This window comes from Pantherophis guttatus, chromosome 16 (genome assembly GCF_059756535.1).
Source record: "Pantherophis guttatus breed Tessera chromosome 16, ASM5975653v1, whole genome shotgun sequence".
Classification (NCBI taxonomy): Eukaryota; Metazoa; Chordata; class Lepidosauria; order Squamata; family Colubridae; genus Pantherophis; species Pantherophis guttatus.
Genome location: NC_142078.1, coordinates 4,099,470 through 4,118,187, shown reverse-complemented (window position 1 = coordinate 4,118,187; position 18,718 = coordinate 4,099,470). Strand labels below are relative to the sequence as shown.

General features: G+C 47.7%; 1 protein-coding gene across 13 annotated transcripts in view; it reads right to left on the bottom strand.

Annotated features, from left to right (window-relative positions):
* SPTAN1 (spectrin alpha, non-erythrocytic 1) overlaps window positions 1-18,718 on the bottom strand; it is a 99,095-nt gene that overhangs the window by 15,684 nt on the left and 64,693 nt on the right. For all 13 annotated transcript variants that reach the window (XM_060685012.2, XM_087879873.1, XM_087879877.1 and 10 more), the window contains 13 exons: window positions 15,213-15,344; window positions 13,883-14,020; window positions 13,639-13,743; window positions 12,363-12,571; window positions 12,151-12,271; window positions 10,749-10,870; window positions 8,954-9,086; window positions 7,133-7,231; window positions 6,017-6,176; window positions 5,110-5,186; window positions 4,807-5,016; window positions 1,156-1,452; window positions 418-530 (listed from right to left, as the gene is read on the bottom strand). In XM_060685012.2, coding sequence (XP_060540995.2) covers window positions 418-530; window positions 1,156-1,452; window positions 4,807-5,016; window positions 5,110-5,186; window positions 6,017-6,176; window positions 7,133-7,231; window positions 8,954-9,086; window positions 10,749-10,870; window positions 12,151-12,271; window positions 12,363-12,571; window positions 13,639-13,743; window positions 13,883-14,020; window positions 15,213-15,344 — 1,916 coding nt within the window. The remainder of the gene's footprint in view (window positions 1-417; window positions 531-1,155; window positions 1,453-4,806; window positions 5,017-5,109; window positions 5,187-6,016; window positions 6,177-7,132; window positions 7,232-8,953; window positions 9,087-10,748; window positions 10,871-12,150; window positions 12,272-12,362; window positions 12,572-13,638; window positions 13,744-13,882; window positions 14,021-15,212; window positions 15,345-18,718) is intronic.

Below are 18,718 nucleotides of genomic sequence, written 5' to 3'. Positions count from 1 at the left end.
ATTTTTTGTATCTATGTATTTTATTGTTTGGCTGTTCACCGCCCTGAGTCCTTCGGGAGTAGGGCGGTATACAAATCAAATAAACTAATTAAAAACTAAAAACTAACAATTTGGCATCCAATCTGTCAGTTACACAGGGCCCAACTATGCCATAATATCAATCCTGAAACTGTGAGGCCCACAGTCCTTGAGCTAAGATGTTTCACATTTGGAAGAAAAACTACCAGCAAACTTCTCCCTTCAGAAAATAAGTTTTTTCCAGAAGAAGCGGAGACCAAGGGACACTCAGGGGGCTTGGAGATGTTACGCTGTCAATCTTGGTTTAAGGCCTATAGTGTGATGGGCAAACCCAGCTTTATTAATTCAAACAAGCCATGGCTGGATACGGTTAAGCCGAGCCAGCCCTGGAAGCAGCACCTGGTCTCCTGAATCCACTGGTGGAAAGCGTTGGCGTGCTGAGCAAACTCCTGGCGCAGTTTATCGTTCTCCTCCTGCCTGCGTTGCTCCTTCTGAAGCTCCAATTCGCGTTCCTGGAAAATGGAGAAGGGTGCCACGGTGTCAATCTTAACATTTTTGAAGGAAAGGCCTAAGTAAGGAAGGAAGGAAGTAGAAAAATAGGTAGGTAGGTAGGTAGGAGGGAAGGAAGGAAGGAAAAAAATAGGAAGGAAGGAAGGAAGGAAGGAAGGAAGGAAGGAAGGAAGGAAGGAGAAAAATAGGTAGGTAGGTAGGTAGGTAGGTAGGAGAAAAATAGGTAGGTAGGTGGGTAGGTAGGTAGGATGGAGAAAGGTAGGTAGGTAGGTAAGTAGGAAGGAAGGAAGGAAGGAAGGAGAAAAATAGGAAGGAAGGAAGGAAGGAAAGAAGGAAGGATGAAAGAAGGAAGGAAGGAAGGAAGGAAGGAAGGAAGGAAGGAAAAAATAGGTAGGAAGGAAGGAAGGAAGGAGAAAGGAAGGAAGGAAGGAGAAAGGAAGGAAGGAAAAAAATAGGAAGGAAGGAGTGGAAGGATGAAGGAAGGAGAAACATAGGATGGAAGGAAGGAAAGAAGGAAGGAAGGAAGGAAGGAAGGAAGGAAGGAAGGAAGGAAGGAAGGAAGGAAGGAGAGAGAAAGGAAGGAAGGAAGATCCCTCTCCACAAAGGAGACCAGGAAGGGAGAATGACCTTGATGATTTTCTGCAGGTTCCTCCAGGTCTCCTCCAGAGCTTCCATCGTGAACCAGGTATACGGGTTGGAGGCCACACGGAAGCTCTTGATCTGGCGGTCCAGCTCGGCCAGCTGGTTGAAGTCGGCCTGGGCCGAGCTGAGCGAGGACCGGAAGGCGTCGTGAGCTTCTCGCAGCGCCTTGATCTCTTCCAGTGAGTTGCAGCGCACGGGGTCGGTCAGGTCCTCTTCCGCGTTCTCAAACCAGCTGTTAAAGGCCGAGGCTTTCTTGGCGAAGGTCAGGAAGAGGTCCTCCACCTAGAAAAGAGGACAACCCTCAAACATCTACCAAGGATCAGAAGGGAGCTGCCTGACCCAACTCCCCAAACACGACAAACACTCCGAAGTTCACTCAAAGATTCCTTTATGAGGTGGAAGAGCCACTAGCAGCAGTGGCTCTTCTGTCCCAAGGACCGGCCCATAGATTTCCACTGCTTTCCTCTCCTCTGCCTTCTGCGCATCCATGCGTCAGCCACTGGGCTTAGCTGTTCCTTCTCTTCCTCATGGTTCCTGCAGACCTGGGGGCTGTTAACTCTCCATCTGATGTCTGACGGACGGCCCAGGCTCCGCCTCTGTCTCTCTCTCTCTCTGACAGCTCCATTCCCTCTTCCCCCTCCAAGCTCTCAGGTTGCCCTGAGGCTGACCCTGACTCCCACGCCTCCCCCTCCTCCTCCTCTGCTGGAGGGGCTGGCAGCCGACAGGCCACAACAGGGGCAGCTAAGGATCAAGTTGCCCCATGCTCCGACTCAACCCCTCCAAGACCGAGTGGCTGTGGCTTCCGGCGTTCCGATATAGCCAGCTGACGCCATCGCTGGCTATTGGGGGCGAATCACTCGCCCCCACAGAGAGGGCTCGTAACTTGGGCGTCCTCCTGGACGCACGGCTGTCTTTAGAAGATCATTTGACGGCCGTGGCCAGGGGGGCTTTTTATCAGGTTCGCCTGATACGCCAGTTGCGTCCCTTTCTAGATCGGGACTCCCTACGCACAGTCACTCAGGCACTCGTCACTTCCTGCCTGGACTACTGCAACGCTCTCTACATGGGGCTCCCCCTGGGGTGCACCTGGAGGCTCCAGCTGGTCCAGAACGCGGCTGCGCGGGGGATTATGGGGGCGACGAGGCGCTCCCATGTGACACCTCTCCTGCGCGAGCTGCACTGGCTCCCAGTGGACTTCCGGGTGTGCTTCAAGGTGTTGGTGACCACCTTTAAAGCGCTCCATGGCTTAGGGCCGGGGTACTTACGAGACCGCCTTCTGCCACCAATAGCCTCCCACCGGCCAGTACGCTCGCACAGAGTGGGCCTCCTCAGGGTGCCCCCAGGGGGAGAGCCTTCTCTGTGGTGGCACCCGCCCTCTGGAATGACCTGCCCCCTGAGATACGCACGATATCAGACCTCCGGACTTTTCGTCGGGCCCTGAAAACCCATTTATTTCAACTAGCTGGGCTGGCTTGAGTTAAATTTTAAATTGATTTTAAATTGGGTTGTTTTAATTTACGGCCAAAATATTTAATTATTTTAAACTGTTTTTAAATTTTGTATGTTCTGTTTTTTACTTTGGCTGTTCACCGCCCTGAATCCTATTTGGAGAAGGGCGGTATAGAAATGGAAACAAACAAATAAATAAATAAATAAAATGCTGGATTTGTAGGAGGAAACACTCCTGGGGTGTACTAGAGATAAGACTGATTGGAAGCTAAACCTCTATCCGGAAACACTTCTACCATGGCTGGTCTACAAAACAAATTGGCTAAAAATCAGGGAGAAGCAGGATACCCAATGATCAAAAGTTAATTTTTTCATTTTTTTTCATTTTATTAAATTTAAAACACAGGAACTAATTTAGGAACTTATTAAATTTAAAACACAGGAACAATTAACTGATTTTAATTTACGATGCCTGGATTCTAAATCCTCCCAATTGAGGGACAGAAAAAAAAGAGTTTAAGATTAAAGATCGTTCTGACCCACGCAAGTATTGTTTTAAAATCCTCCAAGATCACACGTGTTACATGTGCTTTAACAACAGGCAAGAGTAAGTAGCTGAACTCAAGGAAGGGAGGGGGCTTACTTTTGATGAACCCAAAATAATTCATGTTATTCATTTCCATAGTTTTACACAATTAAAATTTTAAAAAAACCAGAAAACAGGAAATGGGAGGGTTTCAATTATCTTGAGGCTTTTGAAGCAATAAAAGCCCTGGAGACTAACACATAGGAAGAACATTTGCAGGATTTGGATTTGGCCAGTCAAGAGAAAAGAAGGACTAGGGGAGACATGGTAGCAGAATTCCCGTATTTGAGGGGCTGCCACAAAGGAGAAGGGGGTCAAATTATTCTCCAAAGCACCAGAAGGCAGGACAAGAAACAATGGATGGAAACTAACCAAAGAGAGAAGCAACCTGGAATTAAGGAGAAACTTCCTAACAGTGAAGACAATTAACCAGTGGAACAGCTTGCCACCGGACGTTTTGAAGGTTTTCAAGGAGAGATTGGACAACCATTTGATTGGGAATGGTGTAGGGTCTCCTGCTTAGTTGGACTAGAAGACCTCCAAGGTCACTTCCAGAGCTATGCTGATTGAAGCCCTTAAATCAGGGGTGAAATGCTCATGGTTTGGATCCGGTAGCGATTGTGACGAGTGGTTCGGAGAACCGGTTGTCGTTACTTCCTGGTTTTAACCAGGAATTAGTGTGTTTCATACCCTCTGCGCATGTGAAGAAGGTTTTGGTTTTTTTGCTTTCAAAAGTTAAAAAAAAAAAAAAGCTCTGATGATCGCACTGCTCAGCTGTGATCGTCAGAGGCTTTTTTTTTTTACTTTTAAAAATATTTTTTTACAACTTATTCAGGTGAATAGGTTGTAAAAAAAATGCTTTAAAAAGGTATAAAAAGGCTCCGACGATCACAGCTGAGCTGCGCGATTGTCAGAGCCTTTTTTTTTTTTACTTTTAAAAGCAATTTTTTACAACCTATGAATAGGTTGTAAAAAATTGCTTTCAAAAGTAAAAAAAAAAAAAGATTGCACGTCACAGCTGCTCACACCCCTCTTTGCGCACTGTTCTACTTACCCCATGCCTCTTTTGGGCATGCACTGTGCGCGCACATGCGCCTCGCATTTGGTGCATGGTGCGCAGTGCGCCTGCACACCAGGTGTGGGTTCTAATTTTTTTTACTACCGGTTCTGTGGGCGTGGCTTATTTTGTGGGCATGGCTTGATGGTCATGTGACAATTATTTAGGATTTAGCAGAGGTACTGGTCTACCAGGCTTTTAACTGCTTGCCGAGCTGTACCGGTCTACCCATTTATTTTTTGCAGGCCCTGATCTACTCATGTATTTTTGCAGGCAAATTTTTGCGCCGGGTGGAGGCAGAACCGGTTCGGTGACGTCATATCGTCACCGCTACCGGCTTGGGAGAACCGGGCGGAACCCACCACTGATGCACACGCAGCCAGCAAACCGGGAGTAAACCGGTTCAGATTTCACCACTGCCTTAAATTCAGTTCCCCCGAGTCTTTTGCTCACTCTTCCCTGGCTAAAGGAGATTTCTGAAGATTTCTCTGGGGGAAGCTGAATGGCCGATTTCGGGAGGGGGGTACCCGGCGCCTTTCCTCACCTTTCTGAAATGTTCTTGGGCCTCCAAGAGTTTTTTCTTCCGGGCAGCTGAGTTGGCCAGCAGCTGGTTCCAGCGTTTCATTAGCGAGGCGTGGCGAACCTCAATGGCTTTCGACTGGATGTGCTTGGCAGCCAGCAGCTGGTCTTTCAGGGTGGTGATGTTGGCGATGCCTTCCTGGGCGAAGGCGTGGAGGCCAGCATCAAAGGTTTCCTGCAACGTTGAGTTGGAAGGTTAAGGCTTTGGGTACCTTGCTTGTTGCGGCCTTCAGCAAAAATATCCCCCCCTCCCTTCGCGGCAACACACCTGTTTGGTGAGAAGGGTCTGAACGGAGGAGAGGTCTCTCCCGTAGTCATCCGTCTTCAGGCTGTTTTCTTTCTCACCTAGGAGATTTGGACTTTTGATTTATTTGTATCCCTCTTTTATTGTGATTTTTTTTACAAATAACTCAAGGCAGTGAACATCTCCAACGCCCCTTCCTCCACCTAGTTTCCCCACAACAACCAGCCTGTGACGTGGGTTGGGGAGAAAGAGAGAGAGAGAGAGAGAGAGAGAGAGAGAGAGAGAGAGAGAGAGAGAGAGAGAGAGAGAGAGAGACTGGCCCAAATTCACCCAGCCAGCTTTTATGGCTAAGGGAGACTAGAACTCCCGGTCTCCTGCTTTCGAGCCAGGTACCAATAGGTTTGTTTTCACATTCTATATCTATCTATCTATCTATCTATCTATCTATCTATCTATCTATCTATCTATCTATCTATCAATCATCCATCCATCCATATCTATCTATCTATCTGTCTGTCTGTCTGTCTGTCTACCTACCTGTCTATCTAACATACCTACCTACTTACCTTTTCATCCATCCATCCATCCTTCCATCCATCCATCCATCCATCCATCCATCCATCCATCCATCTAATCTATCTTCTATCTATCAATCATCCATCCATATCTATCTATCTATCTGTCTGTCTGTCTATCTACCTACCTGTCTATCTAACATACCTACCTACCTTTTCATCCATCCTTCCTTCCTTCCTTCCATCCATCCATCCATCCATCCATCCATCCATCCATCCATCCATCTATCTATCTATCTATCATCCATCCATCCATTACCTATATAGCCCCATTAGGGTTTCTAAGCATTCCCACCCCTCACCCAAGTCTCTCTGTCCGTTTTCGGAGTGTGGCCCTCCCTCCCTCCCGTGGTTACCTATCCAGGACTCGACCACGTCTGCTTTCCAGTTGAACTGGAGGAAGGCGGAGTTCTCATCCAACTTGGCCTTCCTCTGAGAGGCTGCCCTCTCCAGATCGGACACTTTGCCCTTCAGGCTCTTCATCTTGGCTGTGATGTTCTCCTCGTGGTGATTGTTCTGGAGGAAAAGGGAATAGAAACGTAGCCCATTACTTGTGGCCAATGGGTGGGCTTTCCAGACCTTGCGGAAATCCTTTACCCAGAAAGACAAATGGTACCCATTTTTTTTTTTTTTAAAAAAAGCTAGATTTGGCAGGGTATAGAAACGGATAGACTTGGCAAGGGGATAGGAAGTGGGGTGCATTGATTTCTTGGTGCTCTCTGAGTTTGGAGACGATGTTTCATTACCCAACTAGGTAACACCATCAGTGCTACAAGGGAATGAGGTTTGTGAGGAGGAGGAGAAAGAGAACGGCTGTGGGGTGCTTGGTGTTCTCTGACCTGGGTTGTTTTCTTGGAGACATTTTATTACCCAACTAGGTAACATCATCTGTGCTAGAGGAGAATGGAGCTTGAGGAGGAGGAGGAGGAGGATGGGGTCCTTGGTGCTCTCTGAACTTGGGTTATTTCCTTGCAGATGTTTCATTACCCAACTAGCTAACATGATCTGTGCTAGAAGGGAGTGGCGTTTGTGGAGTGGGAGAGGCAAAGTGGAGGAGGAGGAGGAGGACTCTGGGGTGCATAGTGATCTCTGAACTTTTCTTGGGAGACATTTCATTACCCAATGAGGTAACATCTTTAAGTGGGAAACTTCCAACCACAGAAGGTGCTTTTTTTCAAGAGGCAACTGGACTTCCTGTTTTGCTTTCATGAGACTTTTCAGAAGAAGCAACTTCTTGAGATGAGAAGCTAAACGTCTTGTGAAAGGAAAACCAGAAAGTCCAGCTGCCTCTTGAAAAAAGCACCTTTGGGACAAGCATGACCTGGATGACGGAGAATCCCCATAGACTTCCAGCTACAAGGCTCCCCTCTGATCTTAGCAGAGGCGACTTCTGCAGCCTCGGTCCTTATCTTGGAGCGCAAGAGAACCAGGGATGGTGTGAGTCCCTCAAGGTCCTGCCGAGTTCCTCTCACCTTCTTGATTAGGTCCTCGCCGTTTGCACAGACGTCGTTCACCCGGTCCTTGTGCACGGTGAAATCGGACTCAAACGCTTCGTGTTTCTTCAGCAGGCCCTGCAAAGATAGGAAGGAAGGAAAGAAGGAAGGAAGGAAGGAAGGAAGGAAGGATACAGGAAGGCAGGAAGGAAGGATACAGGAAGGCAGGAAGGATACAGGAAGGCAGGAAGGAAGGATACAGGAAGGAAGGGAGGGAGATGGGAATAGGAAGGAAGGAAGGAAGGAAGGAAGGAAGGAAGGAAGGAAGGAAGGAAGGAAGGAAGGATACAGGAAGGCAGGGAGGGAGATGGGAATGGGAAGGAAGGAAGGAAGGAAGGAAGGAAGGATACAGGAAGGCAGGAAGGAAGGATACAGGAAGGAAGGGAGGGAGATGGGAATAGGAAGGAAGGAAGGAAGGAAGGAAGGAAGGAAGGAAGGAAGGAAGGAAGGATACAGGAAGGCAGGGAGGGAGATGGGAATGGGAAGGAAGGATGGATGGATACAGGAAGGCAGGATACAGGAAGGAAGGGAGGGAGATGGGAATGGGAAGGAAGGAAGGATACAGGGAGGGAGGGAGGGAGGGAGGATACAGGAAGGAAGAGAGGGAGGGAGATGGGAATGGGAAGGAAGGAAGGAAGGAGGGATACAGGAAGGGAGAGAGGAAGGATACAGGAAGGAAGGGAGGGAGATGAGAATGGGAAAGAAGGAAGGATACAGGGAGGGAGGGAGAGAGGGAGGATACAGGAAGGAAGGAAGAGAGATGGGAATGGGAGGGAGGGAGGGAGGGAGGGAGGGAGGGAGGGAGGAAGGAAGGAAGGAAGGAAGGAAGGAAGGAAGGAAGGAAGGAAGGAAGGAAAGGAAGAAGGCAGTTACCAAGATTGGACCATCCAGGGTTGAGTAATGGTAGACAAGACCACTCACAAGGAATCTGGGTATTACAGCTTCTTCATAGCACACGGAGAAAAATAGCTACCTCGCACCAAACGCCTTCCAGACGGGCGAAGTGGAATTGTAAACTTTTCATATAATCCGTTCATAGTATTTATACAGGTAGTCCTCGACATACGACCACAATTGAGCCCAACATTTCTGTTGTTAAGTGAGACATTTGTTAAGTGAGTTTTGCCCCCATTTTACGACCTTTCTCGCCACAGTGTGAATCACTGCCGTTGTTCAGTTAGTGACATGGTTGTTAAGTGAATCCGGCTTTCCCATCGACGTTGCCGGTCAGAAGGCCGCAAAAGAGTTGTCACGTCATCCCAGGACGCTGTGGCCGTCATAAATATGAGTGACTTGCCAAGCGTCTGAATTTGGATCACGTGACCACGGGGAGGCCGCAACAGTCGTTAACCATGAAAAAACGTTCATGTCGTTTTTTTCTTCCAGTGTTGTCATTTTGAATAGTCACTAAATGAACTGTTGTAAGTCGAGGACCACTTTTATTCATTCATTCAACCTGAATGAAGTCCAGGTTGACTGTACAGAAGACTCCCCATTTTATTTAATTATTAATTATTAAATACTTAATAATTAAATAATAATCAATGATTAAAATAATTATTTAATTAATTATTACTAATAACTTTATTTTAATTTGTTTTTATTTATTTTATTTTATTTTATTATTTTATTTTCATTCATTCATTCATTCATTCTCTCTCCCCTAAGAATAAAACTCTACATTCTGTGATGAAGCCGCCATTCGAAGAGGCATTTCCCCCCCTGCTCACATCAACAATCCCACCACCGCACGAGGCTCACCTGGGCTCACCCTGACAAACCCAGGCCTGTCTTGCTCACCTGTATGGCTGCGAGGGTGTCTCCATAGTCCTCGCTGGCCACCAGAGTCATCTTCTCGTTAATCCAGGCCTCCTCTTCTTCCACGTTGGCCACAAACTGTTGATATTCGAGAGACTCCTCCAGACGCTGACCCCTGGAAGAGGAGGAGGAGGAGGAGGCAGGGAAAAGGAATATGCATTAATATATATATATAAATTATATATAATTTATAAAAATATAAATTATATATATATAATTTATATTTCGCTGATAAAGAAATAAAGGGAGACCAGTATAGATCTATTTCAAGGTACATATCATGTATTCATGTATAAATGCTGCATATCCGATGTTAAATAGAATTGTTACTATATTTTATGCATGTATATAAAGTCAATAAAGAATAAAGAAAACCCAAATAACCAAAGACCTACATACAAACACCCGCGAAAACCTCAGAAAACAAAAAGTCAATAAAATATCTATAAAAAAATATATGATCTGTTTCAAGCTATTTAGCTCTCATCAGCTAGCCATACACCTACCTGGATTTGAACTTGGGCTGCCTGCATGTTAGGCAGTTGTATTAACCCCTGAACCACAAGTTCTCCTCCCTTCATCAATTTGAGTAAGGGGAGAGATTAAGTGTTTTTCTATCAAGACACCTGGTCTACCCCCAATATGTGGGAGGGAGCATACTGCATCCCTTTCGCCTTTCAGCTCCAATCCAGGAGCCCTTAAGCAGTCGCATCAGCTATTCAGCTGATAAGAGCTAAATAGCTTGAAATAGATCTATACTAGTCTCCCTTTATTTCTTTATCAGCGAAATATAAATTTGGTATAAAATGGTTTGTCGTGAATGCGACTGCTTGAGGGCTTCTGGATTGGAGCTGAAAGGCAAAAGGGATGCAGTACGCTCCCTCCCACATGCTGGGGTAGACCAGGTGCCTCGATAGAAAAACACTTATATATATGTATAATTAATTAATTATGCAGTCTGTCTATCAAAAGAGCCTTGGTAGCAACAGTGGACTAAAGCACTGTTATTAACATCAGCTGCCTGCAATTACTGCAAGTTCAAATCTCGCCAGGCTCAAGGTTGACTCAGCCTTCCATCCTTTCTAAGGTAGGTAAATTGAGGACCCAGATTGTGGGGGCAATAAGCTGACTTTGTATAAATATACAAAAGGATGAAGGCTATTGCTTAATGCATTGTAAGCCGCCCTGAGTCTCTGGAGAAGGGCGGCATATAAATCAAATTTAAAAAAAAAACAAAAAAAAAGGAAGGAGGGCCCTTTTTCGTTCCTGGGTATTTTCAAACCTCAGGAGCGGCTCATTGGTCCTTCCTTTGCTGCTTCCTTTTTTTTGTGTCGTTTAATGACCCTTGTGGGGTGGAGTCTGGGCAACTGAATAGAGCTGAGTGTGTTTACCGGCCGGATGCCCTTCCTGTCGCCAATGCGGAGTTTCGTTCCAGCGGATAAATTCTCATCGACCCCAAAGAGAGAAATATCAGCTTCTACGTAGGATTGAACTCACAGCAGCGGTGGGTTTCACATATTGTGACCACTGGTTCGCCCCGCACACGCCTTCCGCACATGCGCCCAGCCTTAAAAACATGGCTAAATAGGACGGCATTATGCTGGGTCGCCCTAACCGGTCCCGAACCGGCTGAAAACCACCTCTGACTCACAGCCTCCTGATTGTGAGACGAGAGCTCCACCTCTAGGCCACCTTTGGTACTTCTTGCCTTTACAAATTCTGCCACGGGGCCATTCGGGTCTTAGTTCAAGAAGGCCACCAACATCTGGGCTCTTACCGTGCAGCTGCCAGCCGCTTCAGCTCTTGCCAGTGTTCCACAAACTGAGCCAATCGCTGCTGGATTTCCTCTTTTCCAATTGTGTTGTCATCGGACAACTTCTTGCCTGTGTCCAGCACGCCCTGTTCAAGAAACACAACCCGCACGTTGGGGCAGCACTAAACGGAGTAAATTCCGCCCCCTACCCCTGCTCCGCTGAATGGTGGCTTCCAGGTTTAAGTTTTCTTCGTTTTAACATGCTGTGATATATTTTTTTTAAAAAAATATAATATTTATTGAGTTTCCAAAAGTTAAAATACACAACACAAAAAAAAGCACAATACACAAAAACAAAAGACAACAACAAAAAAAAACTATAAAACACAAAGACAAACGCATCAAAATTACATTACTTTTCCTACAGCTTTTCCTACATCGGTATCTCTTATCCTATTTAACCTCTATATACAGATTCTACTTCTAAGTATCTTTATAAACCAACATTCTTATTTAAATTATTCTAACCTCTATTCAGAATTCAATCTCATGACAAAAATCTCCCTTAAGTTTTATGCTTTTATGCTCTTTCTTCTTTCCTCCCTCCCTCCTTTCCTTCTTCTCATTTCCACCTCCCACCCTTCCTTTTCTCCCTTCCTCCCTTCCTTCCTTCCCTCCCTCCCTCTTCCTCATTCCCATCTCCTCCCTCCCTTCCCTCTCTCATCTTCCTTCCTTCCTTTCATCCCTCCCTCCCCTTCCGCTCATTCCCACCTCCCTCCTTCCTTTCCTTCCTCTCATTCCCACCTCCCTCCCTTCCTCATTCCCATCTCCTCCCTCCCTCCACTTCCTTCCTCCCGCCTTTCCTTATTCCCACCTCCCTCCCTCCCCTCTCATCTTCCTTCCTTCCTTTCATCCCTCCCTCCCTTCCTCATTCCCATCTCCTCCCTCCCTCCACTTCCTTCCTTCCTCCCACCCTTCCTTATTCCCACCTCCCTCCCTCCCTCCCGTCTCATCTTCCTTCCTCCCTCCCTCCCTCCTTCCCCCCTCCTTTCCTTCCTCTCATTCCCACCTCCCCCCCTTCCTTTTCTCTCTCCCTCCCTCCCTTCCTTCCCTCCCTCTTCCTCATTCCCATCTCCTCCCTCCCTTCCCTCTCTCATCTTCCTTCCTTCCTTTCATCCCTCCCTTCCCTTCCTCTCATTCCCACCTCCCTCCTTCCTTTCCTTCCTCACATTCCTACCTCCCTCTCTCCCTTCCCTCTCATCTTCCTCCCTCCCTCCCTCCCTTCCTTTCCTTTCCTTCTTTAAATTTACATAGCTGCCCAACTCACCACACAGTGACTTTAGGTAACATTTTCATTATTCCCAGTGGAATTCTCGCTCTCTCCTTGCCCTGCTTTTAAAGCGCCTCCCCCCCCCCACTTCCTTACCTGGATTGCAGGTTCGTGTGCAGCCAGTTCTGCTTCCAGGCGCTTGTGTTTCTTCCTCAGGTTCTGCACCCCAGTGAGGTCCCTCCCGTAGTCATCCGAGCTAACCAGCAGCTTCTTCTCCCTTGTGAGTATCAAAAGGGGAAAAAAGAAAGAAGTCAACTGAAGGTCCTTCCAGGGGGGATTCAAGATTCCCCACATGGCCAAGTCCGTACTTGATCCAAGATTCCTCATCGTCCATATCTCGGAAGAACTGGTGCAAACGATGAGATTCATTCAGTTTTGCCCGCCGGCCGGCCGCCATGTTCTTAATCCGTTGGAAACGCCCGTTGATGGTGTCGCGCTTGTCCTTGACTTGGGAGGTGTCAAAAGCACTGCTGGTCATCAGGCTATCAGCTTGGCCGTTGAGGTCCTTCAGTCGATCCTGAACATGGACAGAAAAGAGGACAACCCCAACCCCACAAGACATGAGGAGCTTTCCAGGAAGGAATGATAGACTAACTAGAGTTGGAAGGGAGGGACCTTGGATGTCTTCTACTCCAAACCCCTGCTCTATCAGGAGACCCTACACCATTCTGGACAAATGGTTGCCCAATCTCTTCTTGAAAGCCTCCAGTGGTGGAGCACCCACAACTTCTGGAGGCAAGTTGTTCCACTGGTTGATTGTCCTCACTGTTAGGAAATTCCTCCCGAGTTCTAGGTTGCTTCTCTCCTTGATTAGTTGCTTCTTGTCCTGCCTTCTGGTGATTTGGAGAATAGGTTGACACCCCCACCCCCTCTTCTTTGTGGCAGCCCCTCAGATATTGGAATCCTCTATCATGTCACCCCTTAGTCTTTCTTTTCACTAGAGTAGACATTATTCTTTAATTCTGCCCTCCCTTCCTGCAACTTTCATGGAAAATAAGGTTTAGTCCCTGGACTAGACCCACATTAGGCTGTGGTTAGAATTAGAATCAGAATAACAGAGTTGGAAGGGACCTTGGAGGTCTTCTAGTCCAACCCCCTACTTCGGGAGGAAATGCTACACCACTTCAGACAAATGATTATCCAATCTCTTCTTAAAAATTTCCAGTGTTGGAGCATTTGCAACTTCTGGAGGCAAGTTATTCCACTGATTAATTGTTCTCACTGTCAGGAAATTTCTCTCCTTGATTAGTTTCCATCCATTGCTTCTTGTCTTGCCCTCAGGTGCTTTGGAGAATAGCTTGACTCCCTCTTCTTTGGGGCAGCCCCTGAGATATCGGAAGACTGCTATCATGTCTCCCCTGGTCCTTCTTTTCATTAAACTAGACATACCCAATTCCTGCAACTGTTCATATATTTTAGCCTACAGTCCCCTAATCATCTCTGTTGCTCTTCTCTGCACTCTTTCTAGAGTCTCCACATCTTTTTTACATCGTGGCGACCAAAACTGGATACAGTTAATCGATGGTTAATCAAGCAGGCATCATTTTAGATCAAGAACATGTCATTCCCTCTGGGGATTCCTACCTCATGGGCAGAGATGTCCGCTTCCAGCAACTGGTGCTTTTTCAGGAGGTTGTTTATGGACGCCAGGTCTTTCCCATAATCTTCCGATGCGAGGAGAGCTTCCACCTGCAAAGAAGCCCGACATGCTAACTGAAGGAGGGTCTCCCTATTTCTCCAGGACAACGATGGGTTTCCAATATTCAAACGTGCCCAAGGCCTCGACTCCCCCCAAAAGAGGACGAGGGGGGCGGGGGAAGGGAGCTACCTCGGAAAGCCAGAAATCGAAATCCTTGATTCCCGTGTTGAAATTCTGCTGCCTGTTGGCTTCCTTCAGCTTCTGGCTTTTCTCGGCCGATTTCTGCACCAGGAACTCCCACTGGTCAGCCAAGGCCGCCAAACGAGCCTGCCGATGGGATGGAAGGAAAGGAAAGAAATCCAGGCTCAGGGTGGGACAAGGAGGCTTCTCCCTTCAGGCTCCCTGGAATCTGTTCCAGGCAATGGAGCTTGGCAGCTTTATCCACAGGGAGGAAAAGGGAACTTATCAGCTGGACGCTGACTTTCCTGCCAATGCCAGTTCTCTGTTGGGGTTCCCATTCTAAAGAGAGCTATTTTCTGACCATTCAAATCATCCTCTACCTCTGGGTGGTCTAGCATAGAAGCACCAAGAGGTTGAAAGAGGCGGTTGGGTCAACTGTCCCCTGTAAATCGGATTTATATTTTTTTTAAAAAAGTGAAGAAATGGGGACACCTTCTCTGCAGCCCAACACGTAGTAGCTCTCCAGAAGGATGGAGGATAGGGCTCTGAGAAGTTAAAATTAGAATAAAATAGAATAACAGAGTTGGACAGGACCTTGGAGGTCTTCTAGTCCAACCCCCTGCTTAGGCAACCCTAAGGCATTTCTTCTTTGTGGCGGCCCCTGAGATATTGGAAGACTGCTATCATGTCTCCCCTAATCCTTTTCAATAAACTAGACATACCCAGTTCCTGCAACCATTCTTCATATGCTTTAGCCTCCAGCCCCCTAATCATCTTGGTTGCTCTTCTCTGCACTCTTTCTAGAGTCTCCACATCTTTTTGACATCGTGGCGACCAAAACTGGATGCAGGATTCCAAGTGTGGCCTTACCAAGGCCTTATAAAGTGGTATCAACACTTCCCGTGATCTTGATTCGATCCCTCTGTTAATGCAGCCTAGAACTGTGTTGGCTTTTTGGGCAGCTGGAACACACGGCTGGCTCATATTTAAATGGTTGTCCATTAGGACTCCAAGATCCCTCTCACAGTTACTACTATTGAGCAAGGTACCACATATACGGTACCTGTGCATTTTTTTTCTCTTGCCTAAATGTACAACCTTCCTTTTTTTCCACCCTTGAATTTCATTTTGTTAGATAGCGCCCAATGTTCAAGTTCCACCAGGCATAAAATTAAGTTCCACCGGGCATAAAATCAGGGAAACTTCATGTCTTAAGTAGAAAAACCACCTTTTATTGAAAGAGGCTCTCCTGACATCATTCTTATCGCCCCGTTAAATAGGAATTATTATTTGCATGCAATTTTACGCCAGGTGGACAAGAGTGGAGGGCAACGCCTACCTTCACGGCCTCTTCACTGCCGGCACAGGCACCGCGGTCGATGAGGGAATTCCCGACATCAATGACGCCACGGATTCGGTCCGCGTTGGCGTGCAGCTCGGCTTCGAAGGCCTGGTGCTTCTGATGCTTACTCTGAAGGTGGCAGAACAGCAAACGGTTAAAACAACTGGAGAAAGGCTCCTGAAGAGTTTTTAGAGATGGGGAGGACCAAGATGGTGATTTAAGCCAATTCCAAGAGCTGCCACTCCGAACTTAAATCCCCGTTTATCTCCCTGAAGGAGGAAGTGTCACAGGGTTTCTGCCTGCTCAGGAACAGGGGGGATTCATTCGCAAGGGGCTGCTGAACTTCTTGGAGTTGCGAGGGGCTGAGGCACATGGGCACTGGAGCTCATGATATTCCCAAGGATGAAAGGAATTATAGTGCCACCCATCAGGAGGGTTCTGGCGTGCCAAAGCTTCTTCCGTTTCATGCGTGAATTAAGAAAAAGGGGGTTTGGGCCATGAAAACTGAGGACAGCTGAGGTTGCCCGTGGCAAAATGGGTCGTGTCGTAAGCACAACAGGGCATAAAATCAAAATTGCAAAAGGCGACAGGGCTATTTTATGCTGCCAAACCACCTTTGTTGAAAAGCTGCTGGCCCACAGGCTCCCCTCCACACCCAGGGCCTGGTGGCTCAGCAGACTGATAGCATTGTGATTAACACCAGCCGTCTGCAATTACTGTAAGTTCGAATCTCGCCAGGCTCAAGGTCGACTCAGCCTTCCATCCTTTCTAAGGTAGGTAAATTGAGGACCCAGTTTGTGGGGGGGCAATAAGCTGACTTTGTATAAAATATACAAAAGGATGAAGGCTATTGCTTAACGCCTTGTAAGCCGCCCTGAGTCTCCGGAGAAGGGCGGCATATAAATCAAATTTAAAATTAAAAAAATTAAAAATTAAATCTGCTGCTTAATCATCAAACGATAAAAGCCCTCCTCCCTCTTCCCGCCCCAGTTTTTCTGGGCACTGCACAGTTACAAAGTTCCCCCTAACCCTTTCCGGACCCCGGCCATACAGAAGAACAAAAAGAGAAAGGGGAAGGAAGGAAAAAGACAGACAGAGAGAGAGAGAGAAAAAGAATGCACACACAGAGAGAATCATGAGTCGGGCTCACACATCACAGTCCAGAAAGTTGGGAGGTTTGAGGTTCACACAAAAACCCCCCCCAAAAGGCTACTGCTTTTCCCCCGCCCCTAATTTGGTCTCTTATGGGGACAGAGCTGCGCTGTTTCGTTCACTTGAAGTTTAGAGCAGGGGTCCCCAATTCAGTAGTTCATTCAGAAGCGGGCCGCGTGAGAAATGGGCCAGTGCGCGCATGGAGCTCCACTGGTCCAAGAGGTGCCCCAAAGGCTTCTCTTCTCTCGTGCGTGAGTGGAGCTGCCTACACGTGCAGGCTGGCCTCCCGTTCGCGCAACCCGGTTCCCCTCTCATCCCCCCCCCGTCTCCAGCTGAGCTGCCGAGCCGCCTGGCTCCCCATGCTCCAAAAAGCAAAGCGGTGAAGAGGCCAAGTGTGACGAGCGCGTCCTGCTCAGCTTGGCTGACTCACCGAGGCTGCCTGCGCTGGACATCCAATCCGCTTTTGGGGCGCCGGGCAGCCTCGGTGAGCCTGAAGGAGCAGCACAAGACCATGCCCCCCCCCTTCTCCACGCCAAAAGCTTTTGCGAAGGGATGAAAGTGAGGAGCGATCTCGTGTTGTTTCTTCCGTTCCTTTGCAAAAGCTTCTGGGGAGTATTGTGGCTGGCCAGCGGATCTGGCAACTGATTCGAACAGTGAGGAGATTGGGGAGGAACATGGGCAGTCCTGGAGCCTGGGGAATGTTCTGACGAGGGCTCTGCGTCGGAGGCAGAGAGGGGGCCAGGGCCGTATGACAGGCATCAGCTGCCTTCAGAGTCGGAGATCAGTGGGGCAGAAGAACAGCTGAAGCCTGTTCCCAGTATGCACATGCGCAGAGCTGCCAGACGAAGGGAACAGCTAAAGAATAAGGGTTGACTTGGGAGTAAGGCCACAGGTGGACGATGAAGGGCCCCTCCCATAGGTAATAAAAGAGGAGCGAAAGGGGAGGGGTGTTTGCAGGAGACAATTGGTAGAGCCTTGGTAGTACAGTGGTCTAAGGCACCCTGTTATTAAGCTGGTTATTAAGACCAGATCCTTGCAATTACTGCAGGTTCGAATCTCACCAAGGCTCAAAGTTGACTCAGCCTTCCATCCTTTCTAAGGTAGGCAAAATGAGGACCCAGTTTGTGGGGGCAATAAGATGACTTTGTATAAATATACAAAAAGGATGAAGGCTATTGCTTAATGCATTGTAAGCCGCCCTGAGTCTCTGGAGAAGGGCGGCATATAAATCAAATTAAAAAAAAAAAAAAATTGCACATCAAAGGATGCTCTCCTCTCGTGTGAGTGGAGCTCAGTGGACACCAGCCCATCGCTCCTACGTCCTCGTTCCAATTCAGACTGCAGTTCCCAATGATTGGGTACCGCTGGTTTAGAGTATTGTGTGAACCCAGCTATTAGGTCAAAGGAAGAGTTGAGTGCAGGCATCTGGCCAGATGTTAGCTCCCCCCCCCGAACAAGACCAGGAGGGACGTGGTTTTTTTTTTTTTAGACCTCACTGTTGATCGTCAAGGAAGGGACGCCATTTCCCTGTTGACCCCTCTCCCTCTCCCCAGTGTGGCTATTGGGTTGCTTTCTCTCAACCATAATGCACCAGTTCTGGCCATGTTTGCAAAGGGAAGGGAGATCCCATCCGGGGACACAACAGCAATGGACTGGGTTCAACTTCCCCAGCCTTCTGCCCTTCGGAAGGCTGATGGCTATGCCAGTTGGGGAGCATAGCTGGAGTTCAATCCGACATTTCTAGGGTGGGGGGAAGAGGACAGCCCAAACCAGGGGTCGGCAACCTGCGGCTCTGGAGCCGCATGTGGCTCTTTTATCCCTCTGCTGTGGCTCCCTGTCGCTGGTCAGCTCCACAGCTCCTAATTTCAGTTAGGACAGGGAGAGGAAAAAGGATGCCGTGCTAGGAGGAGACTCTATGGTGGGGGAACCGGGCTTCCGGTCGGCTGCAGAATTGAATGGGGGCTTCCAGTTAGGACCTTTGTGGCTCTTTAAGTGTTTAAGGTTGCCGACCCCTGGCCCAGACAGAAGACTTTGAAAGACAGAGACCAGAGAAGTTTCAACTTCCTTCTTCTTGGGTGGAATAAATATATACATATATATATCCCCATATATATATATATATAAGGGGATGCAGGCAGGTCACCAACAAACTCAAGCAGTTCATGCTGCGAAGTGAACAGGTTAATGGGGAAGAGGCACTTAACAAGAACCAAAAAGACAAGACAAGTCCACGTCAAGGCGGGGAAACGACAACGACGACAAAAAAATAAAAAAAAAATCAAAAGCAATCACCGAGTGAGTGGTTAAAAAAAAACACACGACGACAGCAACAACAACAACAACGGAAGAAC